Source organism: Lissotriton helveticus, chromosome 12 (assembly GCF_964261635.1).
Source record: "Lissotriton helveticus chromosome 12, aLisHel1.1, whole genome shotgun sequence".
NCBI classification, from domain to species: Eukaryota; Metazoa; Chordata; class Amphibia; order Caudata; family Salamandridae; genus Lissotriton; species Lissotriton helveticus.
In genome coordinates this window covers 755123773-755140336 of record NC_136073.1, presented here as the reverse complement: position 1 = coordinate 755140336, position 16564 = coordinate 755123773, and the positions used below count along the sequence as shown (strand labels likewise).

The 16564-nt window shown below is 50.2% G+C and overlaps 1 protein-coding gene across 1 annotated transcript in view; it reads left to right on the top strand.

Annotated features, from left to right (window-relative positions):
- Positions 1-9928, top strand: part of LAMTOR2 (late endosomal/lysosomal adaptor, MAPK and MTOR activator 2) — a 202111-nt gene extending 192183 nt beyond the window's left edge. The window contains exon 4 of the mRNA XM_078668574.1: positions 9281-9928. Within this exon, the coding sequence (XP_078524700.1) occupies positions 9281-9337 (57 nt within the window). The 3' untranslated portion in view covers positions 9338-9928. The remainder of the gene's footprint in view (positions 1-9280) is intronic.
- Positions 9929-16564: the final 6636 nt, after the last annotated feature.

Sequence of the window (16564 nt, the reverse complement as noted above, 5' to 3'; positions counted from 1 at the left end):
TTAGGCCTAGTTAGCATTAGGCTATAAAACAGTTGTACACATCACTTTTTGTTTCAGTTGCAAACAACTCCTCTTTTTAAGCACTTATATATTTCTAATTAAAGATCACTTCATCAACAGTAGTGGCAGGCATACTGGCTTAAGCAAAAATAACTTAACCTCCCTTACTGTTCACCTACATCACCGCTTGCTCTTGGCAGCATTACCATACTGGTTGTTAATAGGTTTCTTCAAGGGGCCCATTCCTGCCACTCAGTCCAACAATCAGTTCTTTGAGAGTCGAAATGTAATGTTCGAGGCATATGGGCTGCAGATGGTACATTATGAATAGATCGCCATCTGGTGTTGGGCTCAGATGATTGCACTTGTTTTTCTCTTGGAGAAGTCTTTTGTAGTCACGAGGCTGGTGACTCCTCCCTTGGGTGATAGTGCGCATGGGCATCGGCTCCATCCTTAGATTGTTTTTTTCCGCCATCGGGTTCGGATGAGGATCGAAGCGCTCCGGATCGGCTTTGAGAAAAAAGTTATATTTCGGGGCGTATTCCCTTTCCAATTCGACGGTATTGTTTAACGAGCGCGAGTTCATTCCCATTTCGACGCGCTTCGACGTCAACACCGAAGATTTCCAACTCTACGTCGGCGAGACCGGGAGGCCTATTTCGACGTAGTCCAGCCCGGAGTCCATGGAAAGGACTCCATTCAAGAAATGGCCAACATGTGGTGCTAAATTCCCACACAAGGACCTACACGAGGTGTGCAACCTCTGTTTGTCACCTGACCACGAATCCAGGTATTGTGAAGCCTGTGTGGCTTTCTCCTCCAAGTCGACGATTAGAAACCGTCGAGCCCGAAGACACGAGATGTCGAGGATGGAGTCAGAGGCAATCCCAGAACTGTTCGAGGTCGAACACTTCGAGAAGGAAAAAGAAGATGAGGACGGGTCGGGGTCAGAAGCGGACGAGTCTGATGTCGAAGAAGTCGACGTTCATCAAACCGTGAGTGACGACGTCCCTTAGCCAAAAAAACCGACCCGATTGGTGTCGACCCCGGTCAGACAACCGAAAAAAGTTTCCGACGCCCCGCCTTCTGGCTCGGCAACGAAACCAAAACACTTGGTCTCCCACTATGTCGGATCCGAGAAACGATTGACATCGACACCGAAGCTCCATACCAAAGAGAGCTTGAAGTCAAAACATTCCATGTCGAAACCGAAACATGCTTCGACGTCGAAGACTCCCTCGACATCGAAAAAATCGGACTCGAGCAAACTCTCGGTGCCGAAAACACCGAGATACAGAAGCAAAAGCACCTATCGGACCCAAAGGCTTCGGTACCGACACAGGAGCAACAGACCGATCCAAAACAAAAGAGTTTGTTCATTGATCCACAAACTGGCAAGGTGGGGTCAAAACCACCTAAAAAGAGGAAGACTCAACCGTTGGAGGGGAAAGCTCCTCCTCCTAAGAAGAGAACAATGGGGACAAATACAACTCCTCCCCTTTCTCCACAGCCTATGGACACACCCTCTGCTTTTCTTCCTCATACTCTGCCAGCTATCCCTCGACCTGTTACACCACGCCCATCTACACCTCAAACAGATGTAGAAAGTGACACAGGGGATGGGGACCTTCCTGGGGATGATGACAATACTATCACAGAAGACACAGACCCATGGGAAGATTATGATGCAGTGACAGATGATGATAATGACCCTGACCTGTATCCCTCAAAACCCTCTCCCCCTGATGATAATTCGGGAAGCAAAATACCACAAGGTAGATTTACATGCGGAACCTCAGATAGAAGATTTCCTTTTAGAAACACTACCAGCTGCACAAAAATCTTCAGGGACCCTACCAATGCTTAAGGGTCTCCTCACTCACACAGCAGACATATTTAAAGATCCTGTGAGGGCTAGGTTGTTAAACCGAAGAATTGACAAAAAGTATAAGGCAGCCCCAAAAGACCCAGTATTTATTAAGGGCCAAATACCTCTGGACTCGTTAGTAGTCTCAAATGCTCGCAAGAGGGCGAACTCACTAACAGGAGAAGCTCCTTCTCCTGACAAGGAGTCCAAGTTAATAGATGCCTCTGGCAAGAGAGTAGCATCCCAAGCAGCAAACAACTGGCGCATAGCAAATACTCAAGCGCTACTTGCACGCTATGATAGAGCTCATTATGATGAGTTAGAGAAACTCATAGTAAAAAATTAGTGGAAGGATCCCCTGGTAAATATCACAGGGAGGGGAGTAAATATTACCAAAAAACACCCAGCGATTTTTGTGGAATAAATTCCAGTTGCTGATTATTCAGCAAGTCTGTGGGGGAATGGACCTGTCACGGGTCTCAGAGGGCAATTATTAACTGTTTTTATTATATGAAAATAGACATTATAAAATGATGTGTTTTATTAATTTTAGAATGTAACCCTTAAGGGAGGTATCCAATAAAGTGTCAAAACTTTTTTAAATCAATTTTCTTTGCATATGTTTGACATTTATTTTTATTAGTATATTACATAGTGACACAATCTCCAGACTAGCACTAGATCTAGAGTAAATAGTTGCCCTCTGAGACCCGTGACCGGTCCATTCCCCCACAGACTTGCTGAATAATCAGCAACTGGAATTTATTCCACAAAAATCGCAGGGTGTTTTTTGGTAATATTAGAGAAACTTATTACACATCTCCCTAAGGAACATCAACAATGGGCAGATCAGCTGATACAAGAAGGGAAGATAATAACCAACACTTCCATTAAGTGCGCCTTAGACGCGGCAGACACTGCGGCAAGATCTATAAACACCAGTATCATGTTAAGAAGACATGCATGGCTCAGGGTCTCAGGGTTCAAACAGGAGGTACAAACTTCTTTATTGAACCAGCCTTTTGATGGGAAAACACTCTTCGGCTCAAGCACAGATGAGGCGTTGGAGAAAATGAAAAAGGACACAGAATTGGCTAAGTCAATGGGAGCATTGCAACAGCCATCTCAGAGAGGTTTATTTCGTAGGTCCACCTATAGAGGCGGATCAAAGAATACAGGCACAAGCCAGCAATCAACCTCTTTTACACCAACATCACCTAAAGGTAATTCTAGAGGCAGTTACAGAGGTAACAACAACAAGGGTAGAGGTCGCGGAAACAACAACAACCACCGCAACCCTCCTACCCCAAAACAGTGACTTCATACAGCTCCCCCCAGACCATGCAACACCGGTCGGGGGACGCCTATCACAGTTCCTACCTGTCTGGGAAAACATCACATCAGACAGGTGGGTGAGACAAATTATCCAACATGGTTATTGCCTATAACTCACTGCTACCCCACCAAACATCCCCCCCAGACAGCGTCCAATGAGTCAAGATCATCTGACATCATTAAAACAGGAAGTACTATCACTGCTACAAAGCATGCGATAGAAGAGGTTCCACAACATCAACAAGGAACAGGAGTATACTCTCTATACTTTCTAATTCCCAAAAAAGACAGATCTCTAAGGCCTATACTAGACCTCAGACCTCTCAATGCATACATAAATTCGGAACATTTCCACATGATCACTCTCCAACAGGTACTTCCTTTACTGAAGAAAGGGGACTTTCTTTCTACACTGGATCTAAAAGACGCCTACTTTCATATCCCAATTCACAAAGCTCACAGAAAACACCTCAGGTTTGTAATAGAAGGACGATATTATGAGTTCAAGGTCCTTCCGTTTGGAGTCACAACAGCACCAAGGGTGTTCACAAAATGCCTAGCAGTGGTTGCAGCACACCTAAGAAGACAGCAAATACTAGTCTTCCCTTACTTGGACTACTGGCTAATAAAGGCCATGCCACAAGAGGAATGTCTTCAAAACACACAAAAGACAATTCAACTGCTGCACCAGCTAGGGTTTACGGTGAACACAAAATCCCACCTGCAACCAAACAAGGTTCAACAATATGTAGGGGCTACTATACATACAGAAAAAGCCATAGTATACTCCAATCCAGTCAGGATTCAGACAATGCTCACCTTAATTCAAAGATTTCAACCGCAACACTCATTAACAGCTCGAGTGTTCATGCAGTTATTAGGGATGATGTCCTCTTGCATACTGTTAATCCCATATGCCAGACTACAAATGCGTCCGCTTCAAGAATGTCTAGCAACACAGTGGAATCAGGCTCAAGGTCAGATTACAGATCTGGTGTTGGTAGACGACTGCACGCATCGCTCTCTGAAGTGGTGGAATACAACCAACATTTCCAAAGGGCGGTCGTTCCTAGAACCAATTCCACAAGTGATACTAACAGCGGATGCATCGCTCACCGGATGGGGAGCTCATATGGAGAGATACACAGTACAAGGGAGATGGAGTGTACAGCACAAACAACTGCACATAAATCATCTAGAACTACTAGCAGTGTTCCTAGCATTAAAAGCTTTTCAAATGCATATTCTCAACAAAGCAGTCCTGGTCAGAACAGACAACATGACAGCGATGTATTCTATTCAAAAACGGGGGGACACACTCTCTCCAACTATCCAGACTAGCGCAGGAAATTTGGAGATGGGTCATTCCTCAAAACATCTATCTGTTAGCCGAACACCTTCCAGGAGTTCAAAATCAGATAGCAGACTTCTTAAACAGAGAGTCAGAACAAATACACAAATGGGAACTGCACGGCCAAATACTGCAGCCATTCTTCCAAAGATGGGGACAACCGGAGATAGATCTCTTTGCCACTCATCCGAACGCAAAATGCCAAAGCTTCGCATCCAGGTACCCACACCACCTGTCGCAGGGCATTGCATTATGGATAAATTGGTCCAACAAATTTGCATACGCTTTTCCCCCTCTCCCACTAATTCCATTAGTGGTTCGAAAACTGCAACAGCATTCAATGACCATGATACTGGTAGCACCCACGTGGGCACGGCAGCCGTGGTTCACCACGCTCCTACAACTCTCACAGGTGCCACACCAAAAATTAAGAATTGCACCCATTCACCTTACACAGAACCATGGAGAAATAATGCACCCAGATCCCAAACCACTGAACCTAGCGATCTGGCTCCTGAGGTCTTAGAATTTGGATACTTAAATTTACCTCCAAACTGTATGGAAATTATTAAGCAAGCAAGTCGTCCCACCATCAGAGCCTGCTATGCAGCAAAGTGGAAAAGGTTTGCTGTATACTGTAACAGTAACATCAACAACCCTCTGGACGCATCTACACAAAATATTATTTGCTACTTACTATACTTACAGCAATGTAACCTTGCTTACACCTCCATTAGAGTACATCTTGCAGCTATAGCAGCGTACCTGCAAAACAGGCAACATCTATCCCTGTTTAGAGTACCCGCAATTAAGGCTTTCATGGAAGGCCTCACCAAGACTACCACCTTCTCAGTCTGGAACCTCAACATAGTACTCACCAGACTAATGGGGCCACCTTTTGAACCTATGCATAGGTGTGAAATACAATTTCTTACATGAAAGGTGGCCTTCTTATAGCCATTACCTCACTCAGGAGAGTGAGTGAGTTACAGGCATTAACAATACAAGAACCATTTCTACAACTACACCAGAATAAAGTGGTTCTTAGAACAAACCCAAAGTTCTTGCCTAAAGTAATTTCAGCATTCCACATCAATCAGCCAGTGGAACTACCAGTCTTTTTTTCCAAAGCCACAGACGGTAGCAGAGAGGGCCCTACATACACTAGATGTCAAAAGGGCAATATTATATTACATAGAAAGAACACAAACTTTCAGAAAAACCAAACAACTATTTGTAGCGTTTTCCCCAACACATAAAGGCAACCCTATCTCTAAAGCAGGTATTGCCAGGTGGATTGTAAAGTGTATACAGATATGTTACATAAAGGCAAAAAGAACACTAACTGTTCCCCCTAGAGTTCATTCTACACGCAAACTAGGGGCATCTATGGCATTCTTGGGGAACATTCCCCTAGATGACATATGCAAAGCAGCAACTTGGTCTACACCGCATACCTTCACAAAACACTACTGTGTTGACGTGCAGGCAAGACAACAAGCAAATGTAGGCCAGGCTCTATTAAAAGCTTTTTCAAACTGTTGCAACAGACACTGGTGACCACCGCTAGGGAGGTAACTGCTGTGTAATCTATTCATAATGTACCATCTGCAGCCCATATGCCTCGAACGGAATATGCTACTTACCAGTATGCATCTGATCTTGGCATGGAGGGCTGCAGAGTGGTACATGCCCTCCCTATCTCCCCGGAAACCTGTGTCTGTTCCAACATTATCTTATTTAGATACACTTACATGGGCATCTCTTTCTGTATTCTATCATACTACTCCATCTAACCCTACTATGGCAAAACAATCTAAGGATGGAGCCGATGCCGATGCGCACGATCACCCAAGGGAGGAGTCACCAGCCTCGTGACTACAAAAGACTTCTCCAAGAGAAAAACAAGTGCAATCATCCGAGCCCTACACCAGATGGCAATCTATTCATAATGTACCACTCTGCAGCCCTCTATGCCAAGAACAGATGCATACTGGTAAGTAGCATATTCTGTACTCCTCCTTATTCCACACTGTTATGATGCAGAAAATACTTTGCACTGCCTGGATGTTTAAATTCTACCTTACGGTTACATTATATGATATGATGTGATGTAAATCACCCGAGGAAAGTATCCTGGCACTGAGCAGGTGTGAATCTAGCCAACCGTAAGGCTTTTGTGGGACTACTCGCAAAGCCAGGTCTTCAGCTTCTTGCAAAATTCACAAAGTGAAGGGGGGTTCTTATGTGTTGCAGTAGGTCATCCCACACTTTAGGAATGATATAGGAGACTGCTCAACTGGTGGAACTTGATTTCCGTATGCGGAGCACGAGCGCTGTGCACTCTTCAGGTTGGTATATCTAAGTTATGATGGTTTTTCCTCTAGAAAGTTGGCTTACAATACTTCTAATACTCATAGTCTGCTCCACAATGGACTGCTGTAAGGTTGCCTGTTTTCGTTCCTCAGGCAGTATCTTAGTGCTTGCAACAGAAGCAGATGCAGCATCACTTACTTTTCACTTCCATGGCCCTTTTGAGTTCTTACGCTGCTCTCAATGGATTAGCCGGATGCATAGATGCGCAGCAGTTCACCTAGCGACTGACCCGAAGTGGACTGAGTACACTTCAGAATAGATTCCGACAGCCAACACCCGGCACACGCATCTCTATGTAAGACGACACTCCACCTGAAGTTCAGAAATTCCTTCCTGTGTGAGGCTTCCCTTTCCATGAAAATGGCCATGACAGTCACCCACAGTTACGGCCAATTCCAGTCCGTGTCCTGAGGAGAACCCACAACCAAGTGGTGGTTCGAAACGCGTTGACACCGAGCCTGGGTTAAAGAATAAGGGTGCAACTAGGGACAAAAATAATACCACTCTATCTATCTCTAGTAGTGCAACCTCACAATTATCTCAATCCCTGGCTCAGTAAGACAGGCAGGCAGTATTCACGAACTTTGTTGTCCGCCTGTCTTCTGGTATATAATATGAAGGACTGGTGCCTACTTCAAGAATTGTTTTTAGGCATTGTATGAATTTATGTTTTTTGTAATGTAATGTATTTCTGGTGTGTTCGAAATTGATCAGTGATTTGTTATATATTTAACACTTGTATATATTGTGCACATCATTTTTCTGAATGCATTCTTTATTGTTTGAGAACTGTTCCTTTTGATGACGTACAAAAAACCAAATGAAAAAGTATAAATAAGAATCTAAAAAACTTAAATAAAAAAAGCACATCCCCCAGTACGTACAGACTGGGTGTGATCAAATGAAAATAAGTCAACCTGTCTGGCTATTTGTGTTTGGTATATGAGAGTGGTCCAAGCCAGTCAGAGATAGGACCCAAACCTCTCTTGTCGCCTCAATGGATTAGCAAGCACTAGTCTGACAATGAAATCCAGTGCTGAAACTCAATTTGGGCAGTTTTTCCCCATTAAAAAACGTTGCTGACGCCCTCTTTATATCTTTTTTTTTTTTTTGTCAAACATATTTTTATTACATTTTTCCAAAGTACATCTTAGATCAGTACCATCATGTTACCCCTCACAGGGGGGTGTTGCAGAATATGACAGGACTACAATTGACTAGAGTTACATAGTGCCAAATATGGACCCGACCCCGTTCTCATTAAACTGCTTAAATGAAGGGTAAAGTTTCTGACAACAACGGGGCTTAGAGCAAATCCTTGTAATCAATTAAGTGATTGCAAACGATTCAAGCATGTGTCCCATCTTTCTTTTGTGATGGTAATTTGCCAAAGCCTTCCACTCGGGAGGTGCCACGCGGAGTAAACAAAAGTCATATAAAGACAACCCCCAACCGGGAGATATCTTTTTTTGTGGTATGCTGTCATCATAGTAACTTTTGTATTGGCAGTTGAACATGTTCCAGCCAGCAAGCCCACAATGCCAACTTTCAAACAGATAGAGATAATGACTGGAGTATGTTCTGATGGATACATAGAAGCAGGGCACTGGGTTGGCATGAGCCCATGCGCCTCCTGGACATTTTTCTTTGCACCGTTCCTTGGTCTGTGATCAAGACATGCCATGTCTCTGGGAGAAGGAGGGGAACATTTGGAGAAAAGTTGCTGCAGGAGTAACTTGTGCTTACTTTGGGGAGAGGCATGTAAGAATAAATACAAGCCCAAAGTTTGCGTCAGATTTTCTCTTAGGCAGCAAGGAAGTTGTAATGTGGGCCTAATATTTAATGATGCCAATGCTGGATTGTAATAACTGTAGTCAGTGATATGAGAGGAAATGTGCTTTGTCCCCTTGACAACTGGCCCTTATCATAATAGTCTCTCTGCTCTGATCTTTAGAGTGTTCCTCATTGAACATCAACCCACTCAGTTGAGTAACAACACCATTCATGCAACTTGAAACCATAAAAGGGAGTACTAGCTGTTGGTGTTATTGTGCTGAACAAATATATGCATATCACCATCTGCTAATTTCCTGAGCTACACTGGTTTATACAGGTGAAAGTGCGCATACACCTTCTAAAGTACACATAGGAGTTGCTTACTTGTGGGTAGGGCCAATCACTCAGTGCCAAAGTAAGCTTCCAAGGCATAGGTGAGTGTTAATATCTTAATGTGTGATGTTTCAACAACAAGCCTTCTAGACCAAGTTATTCGATGTTGGTGTTTATCCACGACTGCACTGCTCATAAGTGATTAGAACTCTTGCTGTCAAACTGTCTTCTTGTTTCGACAGGCTCAAGCTCTGGTCCAGTATTTGGAAGAACCATTGACTCAGGTGGCAGCGTCCTAAGAGGAGCGTGAATCTACGCGGAGGTAGTTTGCCTGTTGGAACCATCCAAGATGTGGAATGTCAGGAGCCCTTCTAATGCAGGCCGTTCTCCAGTTTACATACAACATTAATGGTTTGCAACTTTACTCTTCCCAAGCTCGCTTGGACTCCAGGCGATGCATCAGTATGCTCGGATCACTTGCTGGACAATATGTTGTTGTGTACAATGATGAAGGAATTTTGGACGGAAAACAGTTTTATAGATACTTCTGTCATTCTATCATTCTGCTGTGCTATCCATAAATATATTTTGTACTACTTATCGGTTATGACACCGAACAGCTACAGGAAGTGGTTATTCAGTGATCTTTTGTAGGTGGACAATAAATTCTTCTTGGTCCGTCTACTAGTAAAACTCAACTTAATCACTGGGATAGTTTTTCCTTCCGCTTTAAAAGGTACTGCCTCATGTCCATGCTGATGATTTAGAATTCCATGGATGGCTGATAAATTTGTTACAGCTAAAACCAACCAGTAAGAGAATTTCAAACAAGCTTTTTTCATGTTTCTTAGAATGTAAATGGATATTTGAATAAAATGTGTTAAGCCATGTTTCTGTTTTGTGGTTCCTTTTATAATGGATGAAAAGATCCGATTTTAGAGCTCGTCAGCACGCCAGTAAGGGAATGTTTAACATTATGTAGGATTTCTTTGTGTTTTTGACTCCGGGTAGTGTGAGATGCTTAGCCGCTATATGCAGAAAGACTTTCCTCGAAAAACACTATAGATCACTGTAAATTTAGTACTCACAATTTTTATATTTATTAAAAAAGGCAACTCGGGTGGAGATTTTTATTGGAAAAAGTATTTTGGGCCGAGTGTGAGATTAAACCTCAGCTAGCCATAACACAAGTCACAGAAGATTAAGGGCCATATGCATCAACACATTTCCCCATAGACACAGAATGGGCAAAACCCTTTGATACATCTGGCCCTAAGGCTCTACTGTTAAAAACGAGCATTCGCAATGCCAATAAGTTTGTCTTATGAATGCACTGCCAAACCTGACCTATTAATCAATGTATGCTAATGACTGCTCTCCCCACAACTGTGCTGTTGACAGAAAAAAATACCATTATTTATTTACTTATCTAAGACTCTTTAAAAGCATTACAGTGGCATGTGTAGGTCCCAGGCGTTCAAGGTCAGGCAGCTGGATAAATAAACAAAATGATCACAGCTGTGTGGAGAGCAAGCACTTTTTTTTGTGGAAGTACACAACTTCTGCCCAAATGAAACATGCTCTCCTCGCTCCCAACGTGTGGGCGGAGCTAATGCCCATCTCCTGGTGATACTCACATAATTGGCGACAAGTGCACGGCCATAAAAAGGAAGGCTTCAGTGCTTTCCCAAACTACAGAAGAGAGGAAAACCTTTAGAGCAGCAAACTGAAACATGTGACAAAAAGTGAAAAGAAATGCTGAAGGATATCGATTTTTGCAACACAATATAAATACCTGTTCATAAACTGTATACATTCAGCAGTTAGAAATGCAAACATTAGGCTCATTGTTTTGTGATTCGGAAGTGTGATCGAAAAAGATATTTTAATAGGCTCAAAATAAATCCAGACACTTCACTAGTGATGCAAAATTATAAATATTCACAGACCCCCGTTTTCCAACATAATATCAATTGCGTGCTATATAGGTGTATCAGTACAACTCTGTCTGTGCAGTGTTCGAGGCCGTTTCAATAGAAAATGTACTGTTTGTAAAGGACAATGGGCTACCACAGGTTTTAGTTACATTCAAACCTCGGCCTTCGTCATGTCCATTAAAGGTAGGTTGGTCTCGAAAGTTTGTTCTAAAAAGTGGGTCGTGGGTCATGGGTCATGAAAGTTTGGGAACCACTGCTTTAGCGTCAATTGGACAAGCGTTCTACAGAACAGGTGCCTGAACAATAAAGTCTGTTTTTTTTTTTTACTAAAGATTGGCTTCTGGCATGATTGAAAACTTTTTCTGACCTTAGTGCCTAGTCAGGCTCTTGCTGAATTATCTTTATGAAGGATCATGGATTGTTCCATTGGTGCACGTGAAAAGCGTCCTGAAAACGACCCTTTGTGATGGCTCACCTGTACCATTTCATTAGCAATGCTTGGTACTGGGTCTTGATTTTTTTTTTTTTTTTTTTTTTACAGATCCCGAACTAGTCTTGTTGTAAAGTTTTGATATGCAGGCAATTCAAGATGCGCCTCAGTTATATCATTATATTTAGCAATGAGTATGGTTCAGACTACAACCTTATGATCTACTGAAATGAATGGAAAGCTACAGCATACCTGATGGTTCCGCTAAGAGAGCCCCATAGACACCTTTGCTGATTTTAGCACAGAACTTCATTTGTGCACCCCAGAAGCCTCTCAAGGTACTATCTTTCTTGTTAGACTCTTTGGCAACTGAAGAAAGTGAAGAGGAGACCGGTCAGGACAGATGAGCAAACTTGAGAATACAGTGTGCGTCACCCAACTGCACTAGTGGCATAGCTAGAGTGCTGTGGGCAATTCTGCAAGCAAGGAAAATGGACTCCTTCCCCACAGTCTGGTATTAATAGGCAGCCATGATTCTGGCGCAGTAGGATCCTTGCTCATAGGTTTGGGTGCCTCGGCATTTGATGGGTGCTCTGGCTGTTCATGCCAGGTGAAATTTGAATTATGCTCATAAAATCACTTAAAGTTTCTATTACACAAAACTTGTTAAATTTCGTATGTCACAATTTTGCATCATTTTTACCCCAGGAAAACTGGTTCAAGCAACAAGTTTAAAATGTCAAACAAGAAACCATTTCTTCTCAACCCGTCTCCTTCTGGCCTCTTGCATGACATTTGTAGGTGCCATGTGAGGTATCGGCAAATCACACTTCCTGTATTTTTTGGGAAACCTAGCTGAACAAAATGGCATGGGTACGCCCCCTGCTGACAGTTGTTTCGCCCCCCTGCTGACAGTTGTTTCGCCCCCTGCTGACAGTTGTTTCGCCCCCTGCTGACAGTTGTTTCGCCCCCTGCTGACAGTTGTTTCGCCCCCCTGCTGACAGTTGTTTCGCCCCCCTGCTGACAGTTGTTTCGCCCCCTGCTGACAGTTGTTTCGCCCCCTGCTGACAGTTGTTTCGCCCCCTGCTGACAGTTGTTTCGCCCCCTGCTGACAGTTGTTTCGCCCCCTGCTGACAGTTGTTTCGCCCCCTGCTGACAGTTGTTTCGCCCCCTGCTGACAGTTGTTTTGCCCCCTGCTGACAGTTGTTTTGCCCCCTGCTGACGGTTGTTTTACCCCTGCTGACAGTTGTTCCGCCCCCCTGCTGACGGTCGTTCTGCCCCCCCTGCTGACGGTCGTACCGCCCCCACCTGCTGACGGTCGTTCCGCCCCCCCTGCTGACGGTCGTTCCGCCCCCCCTGCTGACGGTCGTTCCGCCCCCCCCCTGCTGACGGTCGTTCCGCCCCCCCCCTGCTGACGGTCGTTCCGCCCCCCCTGCTGACGGTCGTTCCGCCCCCCCCCTGCTGACGGTCGTTCCGCCCCCCCCCTGCTGACGGTCGTTCCGCCCCCCCCTGCTGACGGTCGTTCCGTCCCCCCCTGCTGACGGTCGTTCCGCCCCCCCCCTGCTGACGGTCGTTCCGCCCCCCCCTGCTGACGGTCGTTCCGCCCCCCCCTGCTGACGGTCGTTCCGCCCCCCCCTGCTGACGGTCGTTCCGCCCCCCCCTGCTGACGGTCGTTCCGCCCCCCCCTGCTGACGGTCGTTCCGCCCCCCCCTGCTGACGGTCGTTCCGCCCCCCCCTGCTGACGGTCGTTCCGCCCCCCCCCCTGCTGACGGTCGTTCCGCCCCCCCCTGCTGACGGTCGTTCCGCCCCCCCCTGCTGACGGTCGTTCCGCCCCCCCCTGCTGACGGTCGTTCCGCCCCCCCCTGCTGACGGTCGTTCCGCCCCCCCCTGCTGACGGTCGTTCTGCCCCCCCCTGCTGACGGTCGTTCCGCCCCCCCTGCTGACGGTCGTTCCGCCCCCCCTGCTGACGGTCGTTCCGCCCCCCCCCTGCTGACGGTCGTTCCGCCCCCCCCCCCCCTGCTGACGGTCGTTCCGCCCCCCGCTGACGGTCGTTCCGCCCCCCCCCGCTGACGGTCGTTCCGCCCCCCCCCCGCTGACGGTCGTTCCGCCCCCCCCGCTGACGGTCGTTCCGCCCCCCCCGCTGACGGTCGTTCCGCCCCCCCTGCTGACGGTCGTTCCGCCCCCCCTGCTGACGGTCGTTCCGCCCCCCCTGCTGACGGTCGTTCCGCCCCCCCTGCTGACTGTCGTTCCGCCCCCCTGCTGACGGTCGTTCCGCCCCCCCTGCTGACGGTCGTTCCGCCCCCCCCTGCTGACGGTCGTTCCGCCCCCCCCCTGCTGACGGTTGTCCCCCCTGCTGACGGTTGTCCCCCCTGCTGACGGTTGTCCCCCCTGCTGACGGTTGTCCCCCCTGCTGACGGTTGTCCCCCCTGCTGACGGTTGTCCCCCCTGCTGACGGTTGTCCCCCCTGCTGACGGTTGTCCCCCCTGCTGACGGTTGTCCCCCCTGCTGACGGTTGTCCCCCCTGCTGACGGTTGTCCCCCCTGCTGACGGTTGTCCCCCCCGCTGACGGTTGTCCCCCCCGCTGACAGTTGTCCCCCCCGCTGACAGTTGTCCCCCCCGCTGACAGTTGTCCCCCCCGCTGACAGTTGTCCCCCCCGCTGACAGTTGTCCCCCCCGCTGACAGTTGTCCCCCCGCTGACAGTTGTCCCCCCGCTGACAGTTGTCCCCCCGCTGACAGTTGTCCCCCCGCTGACAGTTGTCCCCCCGCTGACAGTTGTCCCCCCGCTGACAGTTGTCCCCCCCGCTGACAGTTGTCCCCCCCCGCTGACAGTTGTCCCCCCCCGCTGACAGTTGTCCCCCCCCGCTGACAGTTGTCCCCCCCCGCTGACAGTTGTCCCCCCCCCGCTGACAGTTGTCCCCCCCCGCTGACAGTTGTCCCCCCCCCGCTGACAGTTGTCCCCCCCCCGCTGACAGTTGTCCCCCCCGCTGACAGTTGTCCCCCCCGCTGACAGTTGTCCCCCCCGCTGACAGTTGTCCCCCCCGCTGACAGTTGTCCCCCCCGCTGACAGTTGTCCCCCCCGCTGACAGTTGTCCCCCCCGCTGACAGTTGTCCCCCCCGCTGACAGTTGTCCCCCCCGCTGACAGTTGTCCCCCCCGCTGACAGTTGTCCCCCCCGCTGACAGTTGTCCCCCCCGCTGACAGTTGTCCCCCCCGCTGACAGTTGTCCCCCCCGCTGACAGTTGTCCCCCCCGCTGACAGTTGTCCCCCCCCGCTGACAGTTGTCCCCCCCCGCTGACAGTTGTCCCCCCCCGCTGACAGTTGTCCCCCCCCGCTGACAGTTGTCCGTCCCCCGCTGACAGTTGTCGTCCCCCCCGCTGACAGTTGTCGTCCCCCCCGCTGACAGTTGTCGTCCCCCCCCGCTGACAGTTGTCGTCCCCCCCCGCTGACAGTTGTCGTCCCCCCCCGCTGACAGTTGTCGTCCCCCCCCGCTGACAGTTGTCGTCCCCCCCGCTGACAGTTGTCGTCCCCCCCCGCTGACAGTTGTCGTCCCCCCCCGCTGACAGTTGTCGTCCCCCCCCGCTGACAGTTGTCGTCCCCCCCCGCTGACAGTTGTCGTCCCCCCCCGCTGACAGTTGTCGTCCCCCCCCGCTGACAGTTGTCGTCCCCCCCCGCTGACAGTTGTCGTCCCCCCCCGCTGACAGTTGTCGTCCCCCCCCGCTGACAGTTGTCGTCCCCCCCCGCTGACAGTTGTCGTCCCCCCCCGCTGACAGTTGTCGTCCCCCCCCGCTGACAGTTGTCGTCCCCCCCCGCTGACAGTTGTCGTCCCCCCCCGCTGACAGTTGTCGTCCCCCCCCGCTGACAGTTGTCCCCCCCCCCCGCTGACAGTTGTCGTCCCCCCCGCTGACAGTTGTCGTCCCCCCCCGCTGACAGTTGTCGTCCCCCCCCGCTGACAGTTGTCCCCCCCGCTGACAGTTGTCCCCCCCGCTGACAGTTGTCCCCCCCGCTGACAGTTGTCCCCCCCGCTGACAGTTGTCCCCCCCGCTGACAGTTGTCCCCCCCGCTGACAGTTGTCCCCCCCGCTGACAGTTGTCCCCCCCGCTGACAGTTGTCCCCCCCCCGCTCCGCTAGTTGTCCCGCCCCCGCTCCGCTAGTTGTCCCGCCCCCGCTCCGCTAGTTGTCCCGCCCCCGCTCCGCTAGTTGTCCCGCCCCCGCTCCGCTAGTTGTCCCGCCCCCGCTCCGCTAGTTGTCCCGCCCCCGCTCCGCTAGTTGTCCCGCCCCCGCTCCGCTAGTTGTCCCGCCCCCGCTCCGCTAGTTGTCCCGCCCCCGCTCCGCTAGTTGTCCCGCCCCCGCTCCGCTAGTTGTCCCGCCCCCGCTCCGCTAGTTGTCCCGCCCCCGCTCCGCTAGTTGTCCCGCCCCCGCTCCGCTAGTTGTCCCGCCCCCGCTCCGCTAGTTGTCCCGCCCCCGCTCCGCTAGTTGTCCCGCCCCCGCTCCGCTAGTTGTCCCGCCCCCTCCCCCCCCGCTGACAGTTGTCCCCCCCCGCTGACAGTTGTCCCCCCCGCTGACAGTTGTCCCCCCCGCTGACAGTTGTCCCCCCCGCTGACAGTTGTCCCCCCCGCTGACAGTTGTCCCCCCCGCTGACAGTTGTCCCCCCCGCTGACAGTTGTCCCCCCCGCTGACAGTTGTCCCCCCCGCTGACAGTTGTCCCGCCCCCGCTCCGCTAGTTGTCCCGCCCCCGCTCCGCTAGTTGTCCCGCCCCCGCTCCGCTAGTTGTCCCGCCCCCGCTCCGCTAGTTGTCCCGCCCCCGCTCCGCTAGTTGTCCCGCCCCCGCTCCGCTAGTTGTCCCGCCCCCGCTCCGCTAGTTGTCCCGCCCCCGCTCCGCTAGTTGTCCCGCCCCCGCTCCGCTAGTTGTCCCGCCCCCGCTCCGCTAGTTGTCCCGCCCCCGCTCCGCTAGTTGTCCCGCCCCCGCTCCGCTAGTTGTCCCGCCCCCGCTCCGCTAGTTGTCCCGCCCCCGCTCCGCTAGTTGTCCCGCCCCCGCTCCGCTAGTTGTCCCGCCCCCGCTCCGCTAGTTGTCCCGCCCCCGCTCCGCTAGTTGTCCCGCCCCCGCTCCGCTAGTTGTCCCGCCCCCGCTCCGCTAGTTGTCCCGCCCCCGCTCCGCTAGT